General features: G+C 39.4%; 1 protein-coding gene across 2 annotated transcripts in view; it reads left to right on the top strand.

Annotated features, from left to right (window-relative positions):
* The first annotated feature begins 203 nt into the window (after nucleotides 1-203).
* The window catches only part of slc12a2 (solute carrier family 12 member 2), a 62334-nt gene continuing 37641 nt past the window's right edge, over nucleotides 204-24896 (top strand). For both annotated transcript variants that reach the window (XM_056735795.1, XM_056735794.1), the window contains exon 1: nucleotides 204-1035. In XM_056735795.1, coding sequence (XP_056591773.1) covers nucleotides 529-1035 — 507 coding nt within the window. In that variant the 5' untranslated portion in view covers nucleotides 204-528. The remainder of the gene's footprint in view (nucleotides 1036-24896) is intronic.

Below are 24896 nucleotides of genomic sequence, written 5' to 3'. Positions count from 1 at the left end.
TAACACTACAAAAAATACGCAATTATACAAATATTTTAGTAATTATTTTAATCGAAAGATTTTGATCATCGTATAAGGTCCGAAAGAAGACTACCCATGTGCCTGCGTCTCTCCTCCAGTTTCCACCCCATGAGAGATCTCGCGAGATTTTCTCCTCTCGCGAGCCCGCCCAGCATCGCTTTGCTGCTGCAGTGAGTGCGCGTATAAACGGCGAGGCGCGCGCGGACGAGAGGAGGAGTTGCGGCAAGGTCGCGGCAGCATCACGCTAAAAGTAAACCACGCCGAGCTCGATTCACGGACACTGAAACCTCCGAGTCCCGCCAGTCCGAACAGCCCGAACAGAATTTACATCAAGCGCGCGCGAGAACTCGTGGGGAGTTGCGTTCCGGGTGCGCGCGGATTCCCCATTTGCATCCGCATGTGCGCGTCGCGCTGCGGGTTTGGAGGGACGAGCGGCGCGTTATTTCTGTCTTCCTGCAGCATCTGCTTGTGAGCGTTCTTTTTTGTGAAGGTTTTGGACATTTTGTCATGTCGACGTCTCCTCCATCCGCTACTCGGAGCGACCTGCTCCCGCTACCCGAACCGGACGCGCTGAAACCTGCCGGTCCGACGCCGAGCCAGAGTCGCTTTCAGGTGGATCTGGTGTCCGAGTCCGCCGGTGACGGGCACACTACCCCAGACTCATCCCCACCCGATTACACGCCCGAGCCGCCGCGGGAGTGCGCGCCCGGCGGAGAGGAAGCCAAAGGCCGGTTTCGGGTGGTGAACTTCGCGGCCTCGAGTCCGGACGCCGCGCCGGCGGAGAGCGCGCAGAACGGGGACACGGTGATGAGTGAGGGCAGCCTGCATTCATCCACCGGCGGCCAGCAGCATCATCACTACGACACCCACACCAACACGTACTACCTCCGTACCTTCGGGCACAACACCATCGACGCCGTGCCCAACATCGACTTTTACCGGCAAACCGCCGCGCCGCTGGGCGAGAAACTCATCAGACCCACCCTGTCCGAACTACATGACGAGCTGGACAAGGTAAGGTTGCGAGCGCACAACACTCGGCTCTGACTGCTGTGCTCGTGCTGCAGTGCTCACTAGTTTAGTAACTGACTTGTGTGAGCAACACACTGTGAGAATAGTTCAGCATGTCACACTCAACTTTACTGACCACAGAAAAACTGTCTAAAGTGCCCTAGTGACGTTACCTCATTGTTGTGGTTTTGGAATCGTGTAACGTTACGTCTCTAGCACAGTAATAGATTTTGAAGTATCGTCATGTAATTCCTATGGTGCGTAAAGTAGTGCTGAGATACGTTACAGTACCCTGTTATTGGTCATGTGATAGATAACGATGTGATCTTCAGCTGGTAGTCACAGCATCACTTATTATCTGTGTACTGGAACACGCTCAACATGTCATCATGTCATTGTATTAATGATTACTGAACTGAGTGTGAAACATGTCACAGTGGTGTGATAACATGCTTGCTGCAGCTGTTATTGACGTGTGGTGTCATGCAGATGTGACGTGTAGCTTATGTTAGTGTGTGATGTGATGACGGTTTAAAGTGATGTGCTGCAGTGCAGATGTGATTTGATGATCAGCGAGTGTGCAGCATTTGTTATAAGCATTTGTGATGATGGTGTGATGTACTTTGACAGACAGCAAATGTGATGATGGTGTGATGGTATAATGATGTGATAATAGACAGCATATGTGATGGTGAAATGGTGTGATGACAGGCAGCCGATGTGATGATGATGTGATGGTAAAATGATATGATAGGACAGACAGCAGATGTGATGATGATGTGATGGTATAATGATGTGATGGTATAATGATGTGATGGTATAATGATGTGATGGTATAATGATGTGATGGGACAGACAGCAGATGTAATGATGATGTGATGGTGAAATGATGACGAAAGCAGATGTGATGCAGATGTGATGATAGACAGCAGATGTGATGATGTAAAGCATATGTGATGGTGAGGTGGTGATAGACTGCAGATGTGATGGTTAAATGATGCCAAATAGGAGATGTGATGTGAGGCAGTTGTGATTGTAAAATGATATGATAGGGCAGTCAGCAGATGTGACGATGATGTGATGGTGAAATGATGAAAGACACCATATGTGATGTGAGGCAGTTTTGATTGTAAAATGATATGAGGCAGACAGCAGATGTGATGCAGTTGTCATGGTGAAATGATATGATAGGACAGACAGCAGATGTGACAATGATTTGATGGTGAAATGATGACAGACAGCAGATGTGATGCAGTTGTGATGGTATAATGATGTGATGGGACAGATGTGATGATGATGTGATGGTGAAATGATGACAGACAGCAGATGTGATGTGAGGCAGTTTTGATTGTAAAATGATATGATAGGGCAGATAGCAGATGTGACAATGATTTGATGGTGAAATGATGACAGACAGCAGATGTGATGCTGATGTGATGCAGTTGTGATGGTATAATGATGTGATGGGACAGACAGCAGATGTGATGATGATGTGATGGTGAAATGATGACAGACAGCAGATGTGATGTGAGGCAGTTTTGATTGTAAAATGATATGATAGGGCAGACAGCAGATGTGACAATGATTTGATGGTGAAATGATGACAGACAGCAGATGTGATGCTGATGTGATGCAGTTGTTATGGTATAATGATGTGATGGGACAGACAGCAGATGTGATGATGATGTGATGGTGAAATGATGACAGACACCAGATGTGATGTGATGCAGTTGTGATGGTATAATGATGTGATGGGACAGACAGCAGATGTGATGATGATGTGATGGTGAAATGATGACAGACACCAGATGTGATGTGAGGCAGTTTTGATTGTAAAATGATATGATAGGGCAGACAGCAGATGTGACAATGATTTGATGGTGAAATGATGACAGACACCAGATGTGATGTGAGGCAGTTTTGATTGTAAAATGATATGATAGGGCAGACAGCAGATTTGATGGTGAAATGATGACAGACAGCAGATGTGATGCAGTTGTGATGGTGAAATGATATGATAGGACAGACAGCAGATGTGATGATGATGATGATGATTGTATGGATGTGATGATGGTGATGTCAGTTGATGCGAGGACAGTGGTTCTGAGAATCGTGATGTGACTCTCTTGACTGTATCATTGTAGATGATGCGGGTCAGTGTTGTGAAAACATGGCATTCTTACAGAAGTGTTAGAGACCGACGTCAGTATAAACACAGCAGCTATTGTCCGGATGTGACCTGCACTGGGATCAGTTTTAGCCAGAGGCATGTTGGTTCAGGTCTGTGACGACACCGCTCATAATGTCTTGGCACTTTATAGAGTTAAGTGCATTTGTAACAAACTTTGGTGCCAGCTTGAAGAAAAGCCTCTTTGTGTGGCACTGAGGCTTTAAGAGTAATTTCCACTCATTTGAGCCGCACGCTCCAGCCAAAGCCAGTTTCATATAAACAGATGTTCTATTATGACGTCTGGACTCTGTCTTTTGTTATCTGATGAAATGAAGGTAGAATGAGCTACATAAACGCACACGGCTGAGGTTAAATGTCAATGCTGGAGTTATTGTTGTCACTGAATTGACAAACAAGTGAATTACAAAAGACTTTCACAGCTCACAATAGCTTCTTTGATTCAGTGCTTGTTGAAGCAGGTTAGATTTATAACACAACCCTTCCACATCATGTGTCATCTCTCGGCTGATGTGACACTTTATAAACTGAAGATGACATCAAGATGTGTTTGTTTATTTAATGTTGTGTGTGTGTGTGTGTTAGTTCACTAATGAAATGCTCGAATGAAAATCCTTATGCCTGGTGTTTTCTGCTGGAAAATTGTGTTCAGATGGAAGTGTTTGTGTGTTGTTTGATCGATGTGATCGGCTTGTATTATGTAAGACTGGAACTGGTTCAGCTGGGAATGTTGTCACGCATGAGGGTCGAAGCTCTTTTTTTCCTATCAAAGTTCCAGAGGAGAAACAACTGTAATCCATGACTGAATGGAAAATCTGTTGGAATGAACTTGAAACAGATATTGATGTGTGAGACAGTGTGTGATGCTCGTGTGTGTGTTATTTTATTACGGCTGATCTGTTGTGTGTTATTATGTCATGTGTATGTCACTCACAGAGCGATTTCTGCTTGAAGAATGTTAACCAGTGAGAAGACAAACACTGACCGCCGATGATGAACACACACACATTTTACCTGCAGGATGAGAACATTTAAAACTTTCTGCGACGATAAACTCAATCACTCAGTGTTTTTCCTGGATCAAAATGTGTCTTGTGTGGTGGCTGATGACGTACCCTCATGAACTGTGAGTCCAACACGGACAATTAATCCAATATAAATGCAAAAAAACAAAAATCGATTTGTCATTTTATTTCACATGTTATCATTTAGTTTTACAACCTCTTCCAAGTTAAATAATGCGTGTGAAATTACTGATGTCCTCCCTTCTTGCCCTCTTTGCAAAAAAGCTGTATTTTCTCCACTAGCCTTTGTTGATTTTTATTTGCCAGACTTGATATATAACTATATCAGTATAGGACATTAAATATCAGGTCTAATTTCCACCACATACAATTAAATTAAGCTTACAACAACTTATTATTGTTTTGGTTTCATCTCTCTCTGACTAAACTAAAGCACGTGTGCACCCATTGCTAACAACACACAAGCATATGAGTGCGTTTGACTTACCGTGTGCGCTTCATGTCCGGCATCTTTTAGCGCTGGGATCACGCAATCTATCAGTTTTAAATGATTTCCTAGTCCAGTGTTAGATCCACGGTTTATATTAGGGATGGACATATTTCAATCCTTTCATATTGAAATATTTGAGCTCATAAAAACGAATAGTCTAATAATAATAATGAAGTTAATAAAGGCGTAGTTTGTTTTACGTTTTTATTTAGTGTAAATTTCATATCAAGCTTCTAATTAAAATTAATTCAATAAAAAAGCTCTAAAATTGTATCCTGTATATACTTTTTGTTTATGTTGAAAAATGTTAAATAGAAAAATAATAAATGGCATTTAACAAGCAAAACTAAACGAACAAAACGCAAGGTATATTGACAGTCTGTGATGTATGGTTATCTTGTTTATTTTGTTTCACATGTTCTTTATATGAAAAACAAGCATATAGCTGTATTATACTCTGCTGAAAGTCTGTTCAACAAGCCGACAGTACAGAAAACACGCTGCTCTTCTCTAATTCCCTAATCTGACGATAAAATCGTTCTTTATTGTTTATAACGTTGATAATAGATAAAGTAAACAGCTAGATACCTCCATGCTGACTGTTAATTGATTCTAAAAACAAAGACGGATCTAGTGTAGTGCTTGCTGTCCTGTTTATAACGTGACGTCATCTGAGGAAGAATGACTAATCCTGATGATCATATTGTTTTCTTTGAGGTTTTTATATCTGTCTTGTTTAGCTTTCATTGCATTTGCATCAATAAATCAAATCAATCCAGGTAGCCCTAATAGGGAATTACAGCGCAAAAAAACATCTGTGCCAATTCATTTACATGCAACGACCCTATTTGAAGTTCTTAGGAGGAAAATACAGGCTTTAGCGAAGGAGAAATGAACCAAAGGTCAAATTTATTAACAGGAGTTGCAGTGAAATATTCATTTTTATGTTCAAAGTCTTTGAAATCCGCATCAGTTAGCATAATATATTTCTAATGAACGAACAACCGCTCTTAACAAGTTATGATAGTAAATGATTGGATGATTCATTTATTTACTATTACTTTGGTATTTTTATACCAACCTAAAAGTTATTTTATTGAATTCTGTGGCTCACGTTTTGAAAATATTTTAATATGATGATGTGAGCCAAGCATATCACGCAATCTGTCAGGCCGCCATGTCTGAACTTAAAATGTTTAAACTAGCTTGCCATCTGACTGAACAAAGATTTAGGAACACATGTAAGTGATTTATTATATTTTCTGTATATTATAAAGTCATTACAGATGAAGTGAAGAAGCGTTAAATAAGACAAGACAATTCTAACCCTGTTTTGACGCAGTTTTTTCAAATAGCATTTTTATTTACGAAAAATGAATGCGGATCTAATATTCAAACATTCTTGCACATCCCCAGTTTATTTAACATCCATCACTGAACGGAGTGAACAACTATCACAAGAGTAACCAGCTGCAGGTCTTCGTATCGCTTGTCAGTTGGCGTGTGGACGGGCTATTTCTTTCAACTTGCCGTGGGCATGCTTTTCCAGAAGAATTGGCCAACAAGGGAATAAGAAAGTTGTTAAGTAACAGTTTTTCATGTTGAATTTATTTTTTTGAAACCTACAGTCAGGTCCATAAATATTGGGACATCAACACAATTCTAACATTTTTGGCTCTATACACCACCACAATGGATTTCAAATGAAACGAACAAGATGTGCTTTTACTGCAGACTGTCAGCTTTAATTTGCGGGTATTTACATCCACATCAGGTGAACGGTGTAGGAATTACAACAGTTTGCATATGTGCCTCCCACTTGTTAAGGGACCAAAAGTAATGGGACAATTGGCTTCTCAGCTGTTCCATGGCCAGGTGTGTGCTATTCCCTTACTGTCCCAATAACAATGAGCAGATAAAAGGTCCAGAGTTCATTTCAAGTGTGCTATTTGCATTTGGAATCTGTTGCTGTCAACTGTCAAGATGAGATTCAAAGAGCTGTCACTATCAGTGAAGCAAGCCATCATTAGGCTGAAAAAACAAAACAAACCCATCAGAGAGATAGCAAAAACATTAGGCGTGGCCAAAACAACTGTTTGGAACATTCTTAAAAAAAAGGAACGCACCGGTGAGCTCAGCAACACCAAAAGATCCGGAAGACCACAGAAAACCCAGATTAGAGTTTGCCAAACGACATCTAAAAAAGCCTTCACAGTTCTGGAACAACATCCAACAGATGAGACCAAGATCAACTTGTACCAGAGTGATGGGAAGAGAAGAGTATGGAGAAGGAAAGGAACTGCTCATGATCCTAAGCATACCACCTCATCAGTGAAGCATGGTGGTGGTAGTGTCATGGCGTGGGCATGTATGGCTGCCAGTGGAACTAGTTCTCTAGTATACATTGATGATGTGACTGCTGACAAAAGCAGCAGGATGAATTCTGAAGTGTTTCGGGCAAAATTATCTGCTCAAATTCAGCCAAATGCTTCAGAACTCATTGGACGGCGCTTCACAGTGCAGATGGACAATGACCCAAAGCATACTGCAAAAGCAACCAAAGAGTTTTTGAAGGGAAAGAAGTGGACTGTTATGCAATGGCCAAGTCAATCACCTGACCTGAATCCGATTGAGCATGCATTTCACTTGCTGAAGACAAAACTGAAGGGAAAATGCCCCAAGAACAAGCAGGAACTGAAGACGGTTGCAGTAGAGGCCTTTCAGAGCATCACCAGGGATGAAATTCTGCGTCTGGTGATGTCTATGCGTTCCAGACTTCAGACTGTAATTGACTGAAAAGGATTTGCAACCAAGTATTAAAAAGTGAAAGTTTGATTTATGATTATTTTTCAGTCCCATTACTTTTGGTCCCTTAAAAAGTGGGAGGCACATATGCAAACTGTTGTAGTTTCTACACCGTTCACCTGATTTGGATGTAAATACCCTAAAATTAAAGCTGACAGTCTGCAGTTAAAGGACATCTTGTTCGTTTCATTTGAAATCCATTGTGGTGGTGTATAGATCCAAAAATGTTAGAATTGTGTCGATGTCCCAATATTTATGGACCTGACGGTATGTGATCGCTGGGGTGTGTAGAGCACAGAAATACTACATCATACGTCCAACTATGTTTTTGAAAGTGAACCATGTCAAGCACGAGAAGACAACACATTTAAAAGTGTAAAGAAGTCAGATTGCATGACACACCGTTGCACTTCCCCTTTAAAACATTACAAAAGATAGAAGTGAACACGGAAAACACCTCGTCACTGGATAGGATTTGTTTTGTGTGTAGGAGCGGAACACTTGTCATTGAAAAGGAAAGTTGGTTTTTAGCGCAGTTCATCCAGCTGTAATGTAGGTAAAATATTCACCGGCTGCACCACCTGAAACATGGATAGAATTTTCTCATTGTGTCAGTTACTTTTGATTGATGTGCAAGCGGCAGGAGAGTTCAGAAACCAGCATGTTCTGCTTCATGTGACCGAACGGTGTATGATATCCAACTTCAGGGAGAGCTTTTTAAAGCACACAATGCGTCTGCCTCTGCAGCTACTTCATCATATGCCGATCGGTCTTCGCAACAGAACACAGAGAGAGTGCACAGCTCTTTATTCCTCCAATCATCACAAGCACGCCAGTCATCTACAATGCTCAGAAACGACATTCTGATCAAACAAATCTTACTGTGTTACTAAGAACCAGTTATTGTGACCAAATGTAGTATTCTGATTAGACTGTATACTGTGATCAAAGTTGGTGATGACATGAGAAACTGATACGGTGCCATGTCTGAAGAACATGAACCTCATCATTAATTTGCTAATGAAACTCAATGAAGGTTGTAACTGGATCATGTGCCGGTGAGTCATATGGGTTTAAGAGATGTCTTTAGTTCATTTCATATTTAAAATATTGACGCCGTAAGACACACGAGAACGCGTCCGATCCTGTCGTCAAGCTTCTTTTGTGAATCAGGAGATTTTGTGCTAAGTTCACAGAGATTCATACGAGTGTAAACCTGTCAAGCTCTTAACATGTTTCTCACCACCGCCACACAACACTTAAATGAGTCACCGGATGTAAACCTCATGACAGGTGTGTCTCATACCCCCAGGACATTAAAACTTTCACATGTTTCGATTGGTTATATTGTTCTGGTGTGTATGTGTTTGTCTTCATTGATTGTGATTGAGACATTGTGAAGATGATGAAGGGCTGGGCGATATATCGTGAGATTCTTATGCTCTGTTTCTCATTGACTTATGGTTAAATGCGCCACATCCGAAAGCCAGAGGCGCTCTTGTGCAGAAACTCCCAATACGGGAAACAGAAGAAGAACGCTCAGTTCCAGGAAATGCCAGTGGTCATATTTTATCACTGTTCTTCAAACCTTTTCAGGTTTTTTCAGGATAATAAACTATATTTATAGTGATGATGATAGACGAGTGTTGCTTTTTCAAATCTACGTTATAATCAACATTTAGATGGAGCAGTACTTTCTACTGATCAAACAACCGTAGTTCATGGAAGAGCTGTGCATAAATATCAAATCGATTTCAGAATTGATTTAGACATGTATGATTAGCGTGAATCGTGATATATATCGCCCAGCCCTATGATGATGTAACAGATGGTTGTTACTCTGTCCAGATGTCACTGTGTGTTTCAGCTGTTCCCTCGACACCTCCTGTGTGTCTGAACACCATAGTGACGGCCGTCCCCAGAGTACTGCAACACACACACGCACATCAACACACACCTGAAGCTTAGACATTCTTTGCGTGTCATTGTCCTTAAAACACAAAAGTGAATTGCAAAGTTTTCTCTAGTTGTCGAGTTTATTCAAACACAACAGGTCTGATAGGTGATGGTGTTAATATTGTTCTCCAGATATGATACAGAGTGTTTTTCCTGCATAGACAAATTGGAGGCATCTGCCTCAGTCAAATTTTGTGCCGCCTCAGTCTCTGGCCAAGATTATGTTGGGTGTCTTGAATAAAAAAACAGCATGCATTCAACAGACTGTGATTTAACTGCAGATGCTGCATTACGCCGCAATAGAGCCATGAGTTGCAGCACAAGAGCTATAGGGAGCTGTATAAGCTGTATTTCACCGCTGTTCAGGTGAATATGGTTTCTTTTGCAAACAAGTTTGTTCAATTTCTTGAAACGTGTCCTTAAATGAACCAACTGTAGATCATTGTATAATGCGAATAAGTTTGTCACAGCGAGTTTGCCACTATGAACACTCATTGTGATCAGAACTACTCACAAACCAATGACTCCTTTGAACCTGTTCGCTTGTACAGTTGAAACTATTGATTCACTAGTGATTCACAATGGTTCAGGTCTTACTACAATGGTTCAGGTCTTACCTCTTGGGTAGGTCCTTTAGAGTATCTTGGAGAGGTGAGGTGTCGGAGTCCCATCATCTCGACACAGGTGTGCCTCAGGGCCTCAGTGCTTGGTCCGTTGCTATTCTGTATGAATACATGATATCCCTTGGCTCTGTCATTAGGAAACATGGCTTTTCCTATCACTGCTATGCGGATGATACACAACTCTACATGTCTTTTCGCCCTGACGATCCGACTGTCTCTGCACGCATCTCAGCTTGCCTAGCCGACATCTCGCTCTGGATGAACGCCCATCACCTGCAGCTGAACCTTCCAAAAACAGAACTGCTTGTAATCCCGGCTGACACGAAGACTCATCACAACCTTTCCATTCAACTGGGCTCATCAACCATCACACCTTCCAGAAACGCAAGAAACCTGGGAGTGGTGATCGATGATCAGCTCAACTTCACGGATCAAGTTGCCAGCACCGCCCGGTCCTGTAGATTCATCCTCTACAATATCAGGAAAATTAGACCCTTCCTATCAGAGCATGCTACACAAATCCTTGTCCAGGCTCTGGTCCTGTCCAGACTGGACTACTGCAATGCGCTACTGGGTGGACTTCCAGCTTGCACAACCAAACCTCTACAGATGATCCAGAATGCTGCGGCAAGAGTTATCTTTAATGAACCAAAGAGAGCACATGTCACTCCTCTATTCATTAAGCTACATTGGCTCCCTATAGTCGCTCGCATCAAATTCAAGACTCTGCTCCTGGCCTACAAGACCACCACTGGTTCGGCACCACCTTATCTTAAATCGCTAATGCAGACATATGTACCTGCCAGATCCCTACGCTCTGCAAACGAACGACGTCTTGTGGTGCCATCCCATAAAGGTAAAAAATCTCTCTCGCGCACCTTCTCCGCATCTATTCCACCTATGTGGAATGATCTGCCCACTGCTACAAGATCTGCGGCTTCTGTAGCCATCTTTAAGAAACGCCTGAAAACACATCTCTTCCGCCAACATCTGACTGATCTGTTCTGACTCTTTTCTTCTCAACTCTTTACTTCTCTACTCTAAAATGAATGGTTCCTTATACTGTGTTAGGTTATATGAGACTAGTATTCTTTTTGATTGCACTTATGCTTTTGTTGTACTTATGCTGTCCTAATTGCTTCCATTATCTACCCCACTTGTAAGTCGCTTTGGATAAAAGCGTCTGCTATATGACTAAATGTAAATGTAAATGTAAATGGAATATAAGAGAACAGTGAGTCATTTTAAGCTCAGTGAACCAAAAGAGATCGTAGGATGAGAATGAGCTCTGGTCCTTTAGTAAAACTTTTCTGTTTGTTGGATAAATTTAAGGTTTTCTATAACTTTATGATTGCCATTTTCATCTTATCTTTTGAACTTTTGAATGTTATTTGTAAAGAGTTTGGTTAATCCATTTAAAGGGAGAATAGGTCCACACATGCGTGTATGTACAAGATCAGGATGGCACCACCTCCGCCTCATTTTAAGCCAAAAAAAGCCCTGTTTACATGCAGCATGAACCATCTTCATCAACCTGATTGAATTCAGAAGGACTGGAGATTCTGAAAGTGTTGTTTACATGTACCCTAAGCACTGCAACCAGATTAAGTATTCATTGACATCATGCACATTAAATGTGTTCTGAACACAGTCAGCGTTGCCAGATCTGTGTAATGAAAAGAGCTCAATGCCGTTTTAACTCTAGGCACAACATTATCTACAGCGTCATCTCTAAACGAACCTATCAAACCAAGATTGCTTGAAGCGACTTGATTTTTCATTTGTTTAATGATGAAAGAATGATAAATGTGTGTCATGATGGAGCACTTCTCATGAGAAGTGTGTGTGTGTGTGTGTGTGAAATCTAACTCCGGGTGTTCTTCTGAATGAACTGTGAGAAATGTGCTGAATGTGAGCGGACAGATGAGAAACAATGAGCTGTTTGTTGAATAAGATGAGCTCACTGTGGCACTTTTACAGGATCTTTAACTCCAGCCTGTGTCCTCGCATCATTCGGTTGTGTTTGTTGTGTCAGAGGTGAGATGTCGCTCTCTAACCTCTACAGTAATATTAACAGAGCTTAAAGTTACATTTGAATACTGGTGTAATCCAGTAGATCCCGAACTTTAACAAGTGTTACACCTCGTGAAGTAGGGCTGATGTATCATCTATATGATGTTTCAGATCATTTATTGATACATTTTAAAAGCTGTTATTAAGACCAGTAAATGATGTTTTTACCACTGTATTATTCATATTTCCCCATTCTACCTGTATTAATGTGAAGTGTTTTGGTAATAAATAGACTTATTATAACAGCGACAGCATCAGGTTCATTAGGCTACTGTCACTTGCCGCATTTACACCGCATGTATCAAGTGAACCAATTCTGATTTTCTACTCCAATGTGACCGATCGGATATGACCCATGACAGTGTAAGCAGGAAAAAAGCACATGGATTCCCATATTTTCAGATCGGTTTCAGGCCTCAATCATATGCAGAAATAAATCTGATATGAATCTGATACTAGGGCTGCAACAAACGATTATTTTGATGGTGGATTAATCTAACGATTATTAGAACGATTAATAATCGGCAATTAATCGACAAAAGTTCAGTTTAACTCTTTCCCTGCCAGCTTTTTTTTAAAGATACCAGCCTATGCCAGCGTTTTTTAACATTTTAACCAAATTTTAATGGCTCACAGTATGTTTTCTGTAAAGAATATATGGACAAACAATATGTCAAATGAAAGAACAGAGTCTCTGCTTTTAAACAAAGGAAACCGTATTCTTCAATCTTGATTTGTTCTTTTTTTCTCACTCCGTTGATGTGGGAAGGTTTCTTCCAAAATGCATCATTTTGATTAAACAGCTGAGATAATTAACGTTTTTTGTCAAAGATACCGCTCAGATTACACTCAGAACAATCATTAAAAACCGATAAGAAATATACATTCTAGGTTCTGGTATTCTGTCCTTTTTCCCAATGGTGATTGCCGTAAGAACTTATCTTTGGCGGGGAACAGTTACACTCTAGCGCTAAAGTGCTGTAGTGGTCAAATTGTGATATTGCAGACCCTTAAATTAAGTCACGTAATCAAACGACTACTCGACAACAAGAATATTTGTCGATTTTTTTTTACATATTGTCGACAATGTTGACTAATCGTTTCAGCCCTATCTGATACGTGTAGTATCTTCTGCCATGTAAGCAGACAGATCGGATATTCAGCCGTCATTGTGAGTTGTACATCATTAATTCCTTTCAAACAGAGCGATGATCCCCGATAATTATTATACAATTGCCAGGAAACAAGAGTTAAGTGAGTTTGTCAATTATTTGAAAACTATTGGTAGGCTCTATTTAGCAACATCCTGCATGAATGCATTTACATCCTTATCATCAAACTGAATCTCAAGACGAGAGAATAGCGTTGTCTGGTTAAATGCAGTTTTAAAATATGAAATAAATACAAATTAAATTCATCAAAATATAAAAATGATCAACACAAAAATACAAATCGCTTTAATAAACTTGATCGCTCAGCAACCTTTAAAACAGTGATCTGTTCCACACAACGGAGAACACAGACACAAGCTTTACTTTAGACAGACTTCACTTGACTGAACATTATGATCATACACCGACCTAAGTGTCTATGTCTTGTCTTGTATTGAGCGGTTTTCCATTCGGTCTGCATGAGCTTGTTCAAAACATCGCAATGATGAAAAACTTTCTCAGACTTTAAAACATTAACGATTAAGTCATTTTTGAGCTCACATTTTCTTGCTCGTCATATGAATGAAAATGTGCTGCTGTTATATCCTGTGCCTTTGAGATGATTTTACTCAAATTTACGGACTTATTTCCCAGATGTGATGTCAAGGCTTTGTGTATAGTTTGTATAGCCTATAGTTATATTGCGTTTAATGATTCATGACCGTACCTGTCAGCATGTGAGACCAGTGATCATGGTGATCTTCTGTCCTGTTTGCCATCACGGGTCTCAAATGTTGAACATTTTACAAGCGTTTCCTTGATACATAAATAAACGGGAGACTCTCGGTCAAAACAACAGTTTTGTCAATGTATGGAAATGGACCAGCAACCACATGGATATCAAAACACTTCAACACAGCCTCCATTATTCGCAAACTGCGGATAAACCTTGAAAAAGGATCTATGAGCCCGCCAAATCACAGAGGTGCCGATTCACACAGGACTAATGTTATCACAGGACCTCTGTGTTTGTCAAAATATGTCAGGTTATTTGTGGGGGAATTTTTACTTTACAAATTTCAGTCATGGCCGAATCGCACAGGATTAAGATCACCGACAACCACTGCTATTATTACAAATGACCAGAGGTCCCCAGGTAACACTAGTCCCGTGTGAATAGGGCTCAAGACTCCACTGTGTTCTGTTATGCTCTGTAATAATGCACTGAACAATTTGCTTTTATTTTCATTTGACACATTTATCTTCCTAAACGTGCTGAGCTTAATCCTCCTCTCAGAACCTTTCAAAGTCTTTTCGTTCTTTTTGTCATTTTTCTGCATTTACCAATAAATATATAAGCAAAGCCATTTAAGTAAAAAAGAAAAAAACAATATATGCTACATAATAATAATCCAATAATATAACTGATTTAGCCCTATTTGTCTAAATATAAAGGAAGCGGTAAATAAAGCAAACCGCTCTATTGAGCCCTTAAAACACAGCAAGGGAAATTCTGTCACTTTGACAGCCCTACATTCACCATTAAAACATGTGCACGTGACATGACATCACAGTACATTATCATGTGACTTTGTGTGTGAAGGGGCACTGGGGGACTAATCCTGGGACACATTATCACTTCTCAACTCAACTCAACTCAACTTTATTTATATAGCGCTTTTTACAATTTTCATTGTTACAAAGCAGCTGTACATGAGACACATTTAATACAAGTATGAATTCTAAAGCAGCCCCCCCGGCCAGGCAGATAGTGCAAAACAATATGCAAACGGTGGTGAGGAACCCAAAACTCCCATCGAGAAAAAAAACCTCAGGGGAACCCAGGCCCAACCAGGGGATTCCAGTTCCCCTCTGGCAAAAGCTGCTGCCTCTGCACAAGCTCATCAGTGCTTGCACAACAAGGCTTAATAAAAATATAAAAATTAAAGATTATCATTAACAATCTAATAGCATTTGAAATGTTGTAGAAAAAAACAAAGTTGTCGCGTCCTTTATCCAGCTCTATCCTCTTAGCACTTGTCAGGTCACCGCTTCCCATTCTCAGCTCTGCCATCAGGTCTGGGCATGAACTGCATCCTGCGGTAACCTTGGAACAAAGAGACAAGACTGGCTGAGAGTAGAGTACTGTTCTGCACTCTTTGATGCAACAAGTACATCATTTGTTGTTGGATGTGTTCCTGGTTCCGGTTGATCTAAATAATGCAGCCTAAATCCTCTGAGGATTAATATTATGGAGGTGTAGTGTATGCAAGATTAAAAAGATGAGTCTTTAGTCTAGATTTAAACTGACAGAGTGTGTCTGCCTCCCGGACCGTGCAGGGAAGAATATTCCAAAGTTTAGGCGCTAGATAAGAAAAGGATCTACCACCTGCACTTGATTTTGAAATTCTAGGTATTACCAACTGACAGGACCCCTTAGAACGTAATGTACGTGGTGGTCTGTAATACAATAGAAGTTCATTCAAATACTGCGGCGCTAGACCATGTAGGGCTTTATAGGTAATAAGCAAGATCTTAAAGTTAATGCGATGCTTTATAGGTAACCAGTGCAAGGTTGACAGAACCGGGGTTATATGCTCATACTTTTTTGTACGTGTAAGAACTCGAGCTGCCGCGTTTTGAACCAGTTGCAGTTTTTGTAATAGGCCCGCAGGGCAACCACCTAGAAGTGCATTACAGTAATCTAGTCTTGATGTCATGAATGCATGAATTAATTTCTCTGCATCTGACAGTGACAGCATATGACGTAATTTAGATATATTCTTAAGATGGAAAAATGCAATTTTACAGGTGTTTGCGACATGGCTTTCAAATGAGAGAGTACTGTCAAATACAACGCCAAGATTCTTAGCTGATGACGAGGATTTTATGGAGCATCCGTCAATCGTTAAGCAGTATTCTTGGTTGTTACGCATAGCAGTTTTCGGTCCAGTAAGTAACACTTCTGTTTTGTCCGAGTTTAGTAGTAAAAAATTGTTACTCATCCACATTTTTAAGTCAACTATGCAATCCTTTATTCGATGAAACTGCTGGGTTTCATGAGGCATCGAGGAAATATAAAGTTGAGTATCATCAGCATAACAGTGAAAGCTAATTCCGTGTCGCTTTATTATATCTCCTAGAGGTAGCATGTATAATGCGAAGAGCAGGGGTCCCAAGACTGAGCCCTGTGGTACACCGTACTGGACTTGTGATTTGCGGGACAGCTCATTGTTTATTGCTACAAATTGAAAACGGTCGGATAAATAAGACTTAAACCATTTCAATGCTATTCCGTTAATGCCGACGTAATTTTCGAGTCTATGTAGAAGTATGCTGTGGTCAATGGTGTCAAATGCAGCACTGAGGTCTAGCAGCACCAATAACGAAATACAGCCACGGTCAGACGCTAAAAGCAGATCATTTGTAACTCTGATCAAAGCAGTCTCTGTACTGTGACATGCTCGAAATCCAGACTGGAATTCATCATTAATGTCATTCCTTTGGAGGAAGGAGCATAATTGAGTTGAAACTACTTTTTCCAGAACTTTAGATATAAAAGGTAAATTCGATATAGGCCTGTAATTCCCTAGTTCTTTGGGGTCGAGTTTGGTTTTTTTTAAAAGAGGCCTTATAACAGCCACCTTAAATGCTTTAGGCACATGTCCTAATGTCAGAGATGAGTTAATAATACTAAGAAGAGGATCTATAATTTCGGGGAGCATTTCTTTCAGTAGTTTTGTAGGTATAGGGTCTAGCATGCATGTTGATGATTTAGATGATTTAATGATTTTAGACAGTTCATCGTGATCTACTGTAGAAAATAATTGCAATTTCTCCTTAGGGGTGCTGTAGTTAGTTTGTTCAGCGGATTTCACTACAGGTTGCATTGTTATAATTTTTTCTCTTATATCTTGGATTTTACTTGTGAAGTAGTTCATAAATTCATCACTGTTATGCTGATAATCAGAATCTGACGTCGATGACGACTTATTTTTTGTTAATTTAGCCACGGTGTTAAATAAGAACCTAGGGTTGTGATGGTTTTCCTCTATTAGTGTTGAAAAGTAGGCGGATCTAGACGTTTTTATTGCATTCCTGTAATTTCGAGTACTATCCTTCCATGCTATACGAAATACCTCTAAATTCGTTTTCTTAAAGTTGCGCTCCATTTTACGGGATGCTTTTTTTAGAGTCTGAGTGTGTTCATTATACCACGGTGTTGGGCTGCTATTTTTTATTTTCTTTAAACGCAGAGGAGCAACTGTGTCTAATATTTCCGAGAAAGTAGAGTTAAAATTTTCAATAGTAGTGTCAAAATCGTCAACGTTATTACTCATGCTGGATATTTTAGACAATTCAGGCAGATTATCGAGAAACGCATCTTTGGTAGTTGAAGTAATCGTTCTACCATATTTGTAACAAGGAGTTTGATTTGCAGCCGTAGGCCATTGAAGCAAACATAATATCAGATGATGATCCGAAATATCTTCACTCTGCTGAACGATTTTAACATCGTCCACATTTATACCATAAGAAAGTATTAAATCTAAAGTATGATTACGAAGGTGAGTGGGTCCTGACACATGTTGACTAACGCCCATGGAGTTAAGAGTGTCTTTGAAAGCCAGTCCCAAGGCATCTGTATCATTGTCTACATGGATATTAAAGTCACCGACGACAAGGACTCTATCTGCGGCCAGTACTAGTTCTGATAAGAACCCACCAAAATCTTTAATAAAATCTGTGTGGTGCCCTGGAGGCCTATATACAATAGCTAGAATAAATTTTAAAAATGTTTTGTCCTTAGTATTAGGTGTCGATACGTGAAGTACCATGACTTCGAAAGAACTGTACTTAAAATTAGACTTCTGAGAGGTAATAAAAGAATTCTTGTAAAGTGCAGCGACACCTCCCCCTCTACCTTTTAGACGAGGCTCGTGTTTATAGTAATAATCATGGGGAACGGATTCATTTAGAGTAATAAAATCATCTGGCTTTAGCCATGTTTCTGTCAAACAAAGCATGTCTATTTTATGATCGGTTATCAAATCGTTAACAAAAAGTGCTTTATTTGAGAGAGATCTAATATTAAGCAATCCGAGTCGTAACAGCTGATTATCTGTATTTTGTTCATGTTTGATTTGTTTAACGTTTATTAAATTACTTTCAAGAGGTTTACGCAATATCTTATGTTTGCTAATCCGGGGGACAGACACAGTCTCTATTTTATGTTGTTTGTAAGAAGGGATTATTACATGTTGTATATTTTGTGTATTCTGTAACGCGAGACGGCAAGCAGACAGTTGGTTAAGCCATTCTGTCTCCTTCCTGACCTGGGCCCTAGGTAGTCAGACTTTAGCATTATTAAGACTGTGTGCCAAATTTCTAGAGAGGAGGGAAACCCCATCCCAGGAGGGATGGAGACCATCTCGTTTCAACAGGTCAGGTCTGCCCTCAAAACTCTTCCAGTTATTTATAAAATCTATATTATTCTGCAGGCACCACTCAGACAACCAGCCATTTAGTGATGATAATCTGCTATAAATCTCATCACCACGGTAAGCAGTAAGGGGGCCAGAGAATATTACAGTGTCTGACATCGTTTTTGCGAGCTCACACACCTCTTTAATATTATCTTTAGTGATCTCCGATTGACGGAGTCTAACATCATTTGTGCCGACATGAATAACAATCTTACTGTATTTACGATTAGCCTTAGCCAGCACATTTAAATTTGACTTGATGTCAGGCGCTCTGGCTCCCGGTAAACATTTGACTATTGTGGCTGGTGTCTCTATGTTAACGTTCCGGACAATAGAATCACCGATCACTAGGGCACTTTCAGCAGGTTTCTCAGTCGGTGCGTCACTGAGCGGGGCAAACCTGTTCGAGACTTTAATCGGAACGGTTGAGTGATGTTTTGTCCTGCGACTATGCCGTCTCACCGTCACAAAGTTTCCCAGCTGCAGGGGATTTTCAACCGGAACCGAGCTGTGTGCGCTAACATTGCTCGCATCCGAAGTGTTTTCTACGGTCCTTACACTCTTACTATCCTCAAATAAAGATTGGATGCGAGACTCTAATTCTAAAATCTTCTCCGTCAGCCTAACTACTTCCCTGCATTTATCACATGTAAAACCCTCGCCGCTGACAGAGAAGGCTAAACTAAACATATGACATGAGGTGCAAGTAACAACAATAGGAATAGAAGCCATAACTCACCGGGTATGAAGTGCAATCCTAACTTACCAAGGTTGCTTGATGAGTCTTAGTATATACGCTTAAAAAGAGAAACAGTTAGCACACAAGACAAATAGGGGGAGATGATATTCCACAATGTAAACAGAAGGCAAGCTAACACGCTAATATGCTAGCGGCGTTACGTTTCAATGAATATAGGTTTAAAATATAAAGTTATAAATCATCTTCCCAGATCTCTGAATGAAAAGGCTATTAAATAAGCTGCGGTGGAATGACGTTTTTACTTGCCAAGTGCAGTGTAAATGCAGATATCAGATATGTGTCACATTCACATCACTGAGATGTAAACGGTTGTCAAAAAAAAACGGATAGTCGCAGAAACGGAATTGAGCTTCAAGAACTGCAGTGTAAATGTGGCCTTTAAGAGCTAATGCTAATGCTAATGCTAATCCTGTTGATACAGATCTTCCAACTTTACTTATAACAGTGGCCACTGTGTTTATATGAACCTCGCCTGTTTTTGGGATGATCTAGTGTCAATTTCACTGCTAAATATCTAATAAGACGTGAAGGAGAACTTCTGTACCTGTGCTACCACACGCTCGTATGTCAAAAGAAAAGTCTGTGAGTCAAATCGCTTGAAAGTTTAAACAGGAACAACTTTGAAAATGCATGCAAATAATAAACTTTCCTCATGACAAATAACTGCAATGTGTGTGATGTCAGAGATATATACGCTGATGATGAGTGTATGTGAGTGTGTCATCATGAGCAATGATCTCTCTGTTAAAGCAAAATCCAAACTTGCATGTTGCAAACGTGGACTCTTTGTAAGGAAATGCTCACACTGTCTAAGAAAATAAAGGCGGTTTATGATCCAGTGACTGCACATGTGTTGTCATGCAACTAAAATCATGTTCATGTTAAGTTTGGAGCGTTATATCCCAAAAACTTCTATCCTTCTTTCTAAAGGTATATTCTCAATACATAACGTTATTGTTTCCATTGTATGGTGGCAGGACTAAGCCTTTAAATTAATGTAGGACATGTATGTAGTTTTTACAAACAACATTACCAAAAAACATGATGTATGTTCATTTTTAACACAAAATAGTGTCCCGTGTGTGAAAGTTGTTTTCAGTTAAAGGCTGGATCACATTACTAGACATTTGCCCAGATTTTCAGTCTGGAATTGTTGCAGAGAGTCTGCGCTCGTCTGCGCTCGTCTGCGCTCTTATTTTTATATTGCTTACTTTATATTGATATACTGATAGCCATAGCATGTTTGTAACACAGAAGGTCTGGTTACTGAGAGAATGTGTAGTAGGCTCTGCTCTGGTGTTGAAGTAAAGACATGGGGGTCTATTTTAGTATATAAAAAACTGCTGACAACAAAATGTTACATCTGAAATGAATTTATCATGAGCAGAAGTATTTACATTTAGTCATTTAGCAGACGCTTTTATCCACAGAGACTTACAGAGAGTTTAGGAGCAATAAGCGATATGTCATACAGGAGTAATAATACATTAAGTGCCAATACAAAGTTACCGGTTTCAACAAAAGCTAGACCACTACCTGTACTCGACTCATTCGCTAGTTTGCTTGGGTGCGCGCACCAAATATGACGCCATTGCGATGTTCGTGAAGTTCGCTTTGGGTGAGCGCGAGCTCATTTCGCGTGGCGGCGTGCACAACATTTTTTGTGACTCGAGCGAACAGTTTGCGCGGAGCCGCAGTCAACATGAACAGCTTTGAAGAGATTTTGACTGAAAATGTACGCCTGTATAGACATCTTTTTTTATAACTGTGTCTGTTTTACATTGTATTCAGAATAAAACAGTATTTATAAACATTGCTCTTTTGAACTGTTCTTATATCTTCTCATTTTATATAAAATAAAGACATCCAATGGGTTAATCTATGACAATGTACATTTAGCAGTCCCTAAACAACAATAAGTAGAAATGTGTCTGCATTATGCACAGAAATGAAACAGTGAAAAAAAGTTTGATGTTAAAATGTATTAAATCAACAAACAATAGTTTGAAATGCATTTCCCCGTCTATCACACACATCTGCTTCACAAGAGCGAAGTATTTCTTCGAAAATTTTGAAGGTTAAAGAACCGTTAACTAGTGTAAATTAGGCTTGGTACATGATTTTCAGGGAGAAAAAGGGAACTAATGGTGACCTTGTTTTCTGCAGTCAATGTTTTCAAATAAAAGTAGTTGTCCACTTTTTGCCTTTTGTTTCAGTTTTAGGGAATTTTTGATACTGTATATCGGTTACCTGCTTCTAATTTTAAATAATTATTGTTATCGGCCAACAATCTACATATCGGTGCATCTCTAGTTTTGAGTAGTTTTTTTAAATGTTGTGAGAGATGTGGTTAAAGGGACCACGTTAGGAAGAATGTTCCATCATGAAGGAGTTGTGAAGGACAATTAGCGTGAAAGAGATTTACTGCCCTTATGAGAACACAATACAAGACGCCGCTGGTCTGCTGAACACAAATACTTACAAAATGACTAACAAGCAGTGGTGGACGAAGTACACAAACCATGTACTTGAGTAAAAGTAGAGATACCCAAGGAAAAATATTACTCAAGTAAAAGTAGAAGTGCTGTCTTTAAACTTTTATTTGAGTAAAAGTACAAAAGTATTTGCCTTAAAATGTACTCAAGTATCCAAGTACTATTATTTTGATTAAATAAAATAATAAAATATATTTTATGTGCTTTTCTTTTAGCATGTCATAAGAAATACAGAGTATATTATTTTCAGCATAGGCTTAGTTAGATCAGTCTTTGGAAGCTTTTGAAAATAACAATACCTGTTAATAAGGAGAACTCCACTCCACCAGTCATCTGTTTTAGCATCATACATGCACCAATGCAACATTTTCTTATAATATAATCATTGTGTTCCCAACTTGTAATAATTACTTTAATTAGCTCATTGTTTCCTTCTTTAAATTAAAACATGATGTTAGCTATGACAGCATGATTTGTATGATCTTAAAACTGTACATTTAGATAACTTAGAAAGTCACCTCTGATAACAGATCACTCAAAATATTTATGTAGACAAATTCAAGCTGCTTTGAAACTATATATATTTTGAAAAACGCAAATACAAATAAATGTGAATTGAATCGGTGCAGCCTAGTCAAAATATAATTCATTTAAATTCCAACATAAAATGTTAAATTCGATTGATTCCCATTTCACAATATCAGAGCACTCAGCTTGAAAAGTTTCAAATTCAAATATGAAATAAGGTGAAACAGATAAGTTTACTTAGCTGACGACGTGTACAATGTTCATGCTAGCGTAACAGTCTATATTTTAACCAAAATGTGTTCTGCAAGCTACTGTTAGATTTATATCTCTTTATTTTAAATCAGTGAAATTAAAATGTCTTACCTCTATGTGTTCCCTTAGATTGGAAGGAGAATTATTGTATGATGAAGTTGTACAGGACCGAGGCAGGCAGAGAAGGCACTTATAAATGAAAGACTCGTTCTTCTTTTCAACGATTTAAAAAAAATCGCGTAAATAAGGCCATGGGTTTTGTGGCAAGTTAGATTCTGCAGTTTCTTTCATGAATTCACTAAAGACATTGGCAGTCGAAATGTTATGTTGTTGCAGACAGTTTCACTGAATCTGATGTGTTGAATCGTATGTTCGCGCTAAGTAGATAACGTGACCAAGTCGGCAACACGGACAAAACAAAACAAATTCAAAATAAAGCGCGCGATGTACTGTGATTGGTGGCTCGTTTTACCAGTTAAGTTTTTACTGACTTATAAATAAAAACGAACGACTGATTTTGAAAATGTAGTAGAGTAAAAAGTAAGATATTTGACTTTGAAATGTAGTGGAGTTAAAGTAAAAGTCTCCCAAAATTGAAATACTTGAGTAAAGTACAGATACACAAAAAAAACTACTTAAGTACAGTAACGAATTACATTTACTTCGTTACTGTCCACCACTGCTAACAAGTACCCTTTCCATGCCATTCATACTAGAACTGATTCTAAATAATCTTGCTGATTCAAACCTAATTCATCATGAAATGCTCTTAACATACTGATTATTAATATTGTTAATATTAATATTATTAACTAATCATTAATGCTAAATGTAGACACAAGACGTTATATAATCTGTCGCTGCTCAATTCGCACTACAGAAATGATTTGATGGTTGATTCTGTGAATGGAATGAAGGATAATCTGTGTGAAGACCTGACATCTGGAGGTGACTAGACTGTTGCTTGTCAGGGCGTGCGTCTTTTCTGTACTTACCACCCTGGGAGCCTTTAAAAACGAGAAGATTTGAATCTGCTTTTCAGGTGGTTGACACAACGTATTTTTCTCTGTCCACTGGTGGAAGTGTGCTTACTGGTGTTTGTACTGGGGCGGAAGGCGATACGGAGAGCAAAGCAGAATTGTTTCTCTGAGGTGCACTAGTGACCGGCCGAGTCTGGGGGCTGACGCGTGCACATTTTATTTAAACTGAGTAGGAAACTGGTCCATGCGTGAAGCACATGCATAACACAGTCCTCAGATCAGGCTCTACATGTGGTCAGCTAGAAGGACTCTGGAGTGGGCACCCGTCCAAAGACCCGCTCCTGTCCATAGTACCAGAGTTTACAAAAATGTAATCCCACGCCGCACGAATCCATATAAGGTCCCACAAGCCCTCTCACAGACCTCTCACCTCTACACTGAGGTCAATGTGCGCATAAATTAAGAACCCACATTGCATCTCTTAAACTCAATTTAAACTTGTGTGAAGACCAGTGTTGGGTAAATTACTCTAAAAGGTCCTGAATTACTAATTACTAATGACATATTCAATAGTGTAATGAGATTACCGTACAAATGACTCTCCACAAAGTATTGAATGACTTATCCCTAATTTCTTTCTATATCCTTAATGGAAGAGTGATCACTTACTTTACATTTTCAAGGGAAAAGTAATTAAATTACAGTAACTAATGACTTAGTAACTAGTTACATATAACACTGGTGTAGACCTATGCCTTAGTCTCTACGCCATAGGCTACATGTCAGTTTTCATTTATACAATCAGACTGTAGTGTTGGATTTGTTCATGTGTGTGGATTATTAATGCTTATTACACAGTTGATTGGAATACTTGATTCTGATTGGCCCATCGTCACATTTGCAGGTTCGTTATTCCCAGATAACAACTATCAAAACTAATAATACACAGTGACCTGGATGCACCAAATCCTTTTGACAGGTTTTTGACAAACAAAATATAAAAATGTCTTTTAATAACATATATGACATTATATTTATAAATGATTCAACCA

Source organism: Triplophysa dalaica, chromosome 22, assembly GCF_015846415.1.
Source record: "Triplophysa dalaica isolate WHDGS20190420 chromosome 22, ASM1584641v1, whole genome shotgun sequence".
NCBI classification, from domain to species: Eukaryota; Metazoa; Chordata; class Actinopteri; order Cypriniformes; family Nemacheilidae; genus Triplophysa; species Triplophysa dalaica.
The sequence above is the reverse complement of the archived record's forward strand: the minus strand, read 5'-3'. Positions and strand labels throughout refer to the sequence as shown.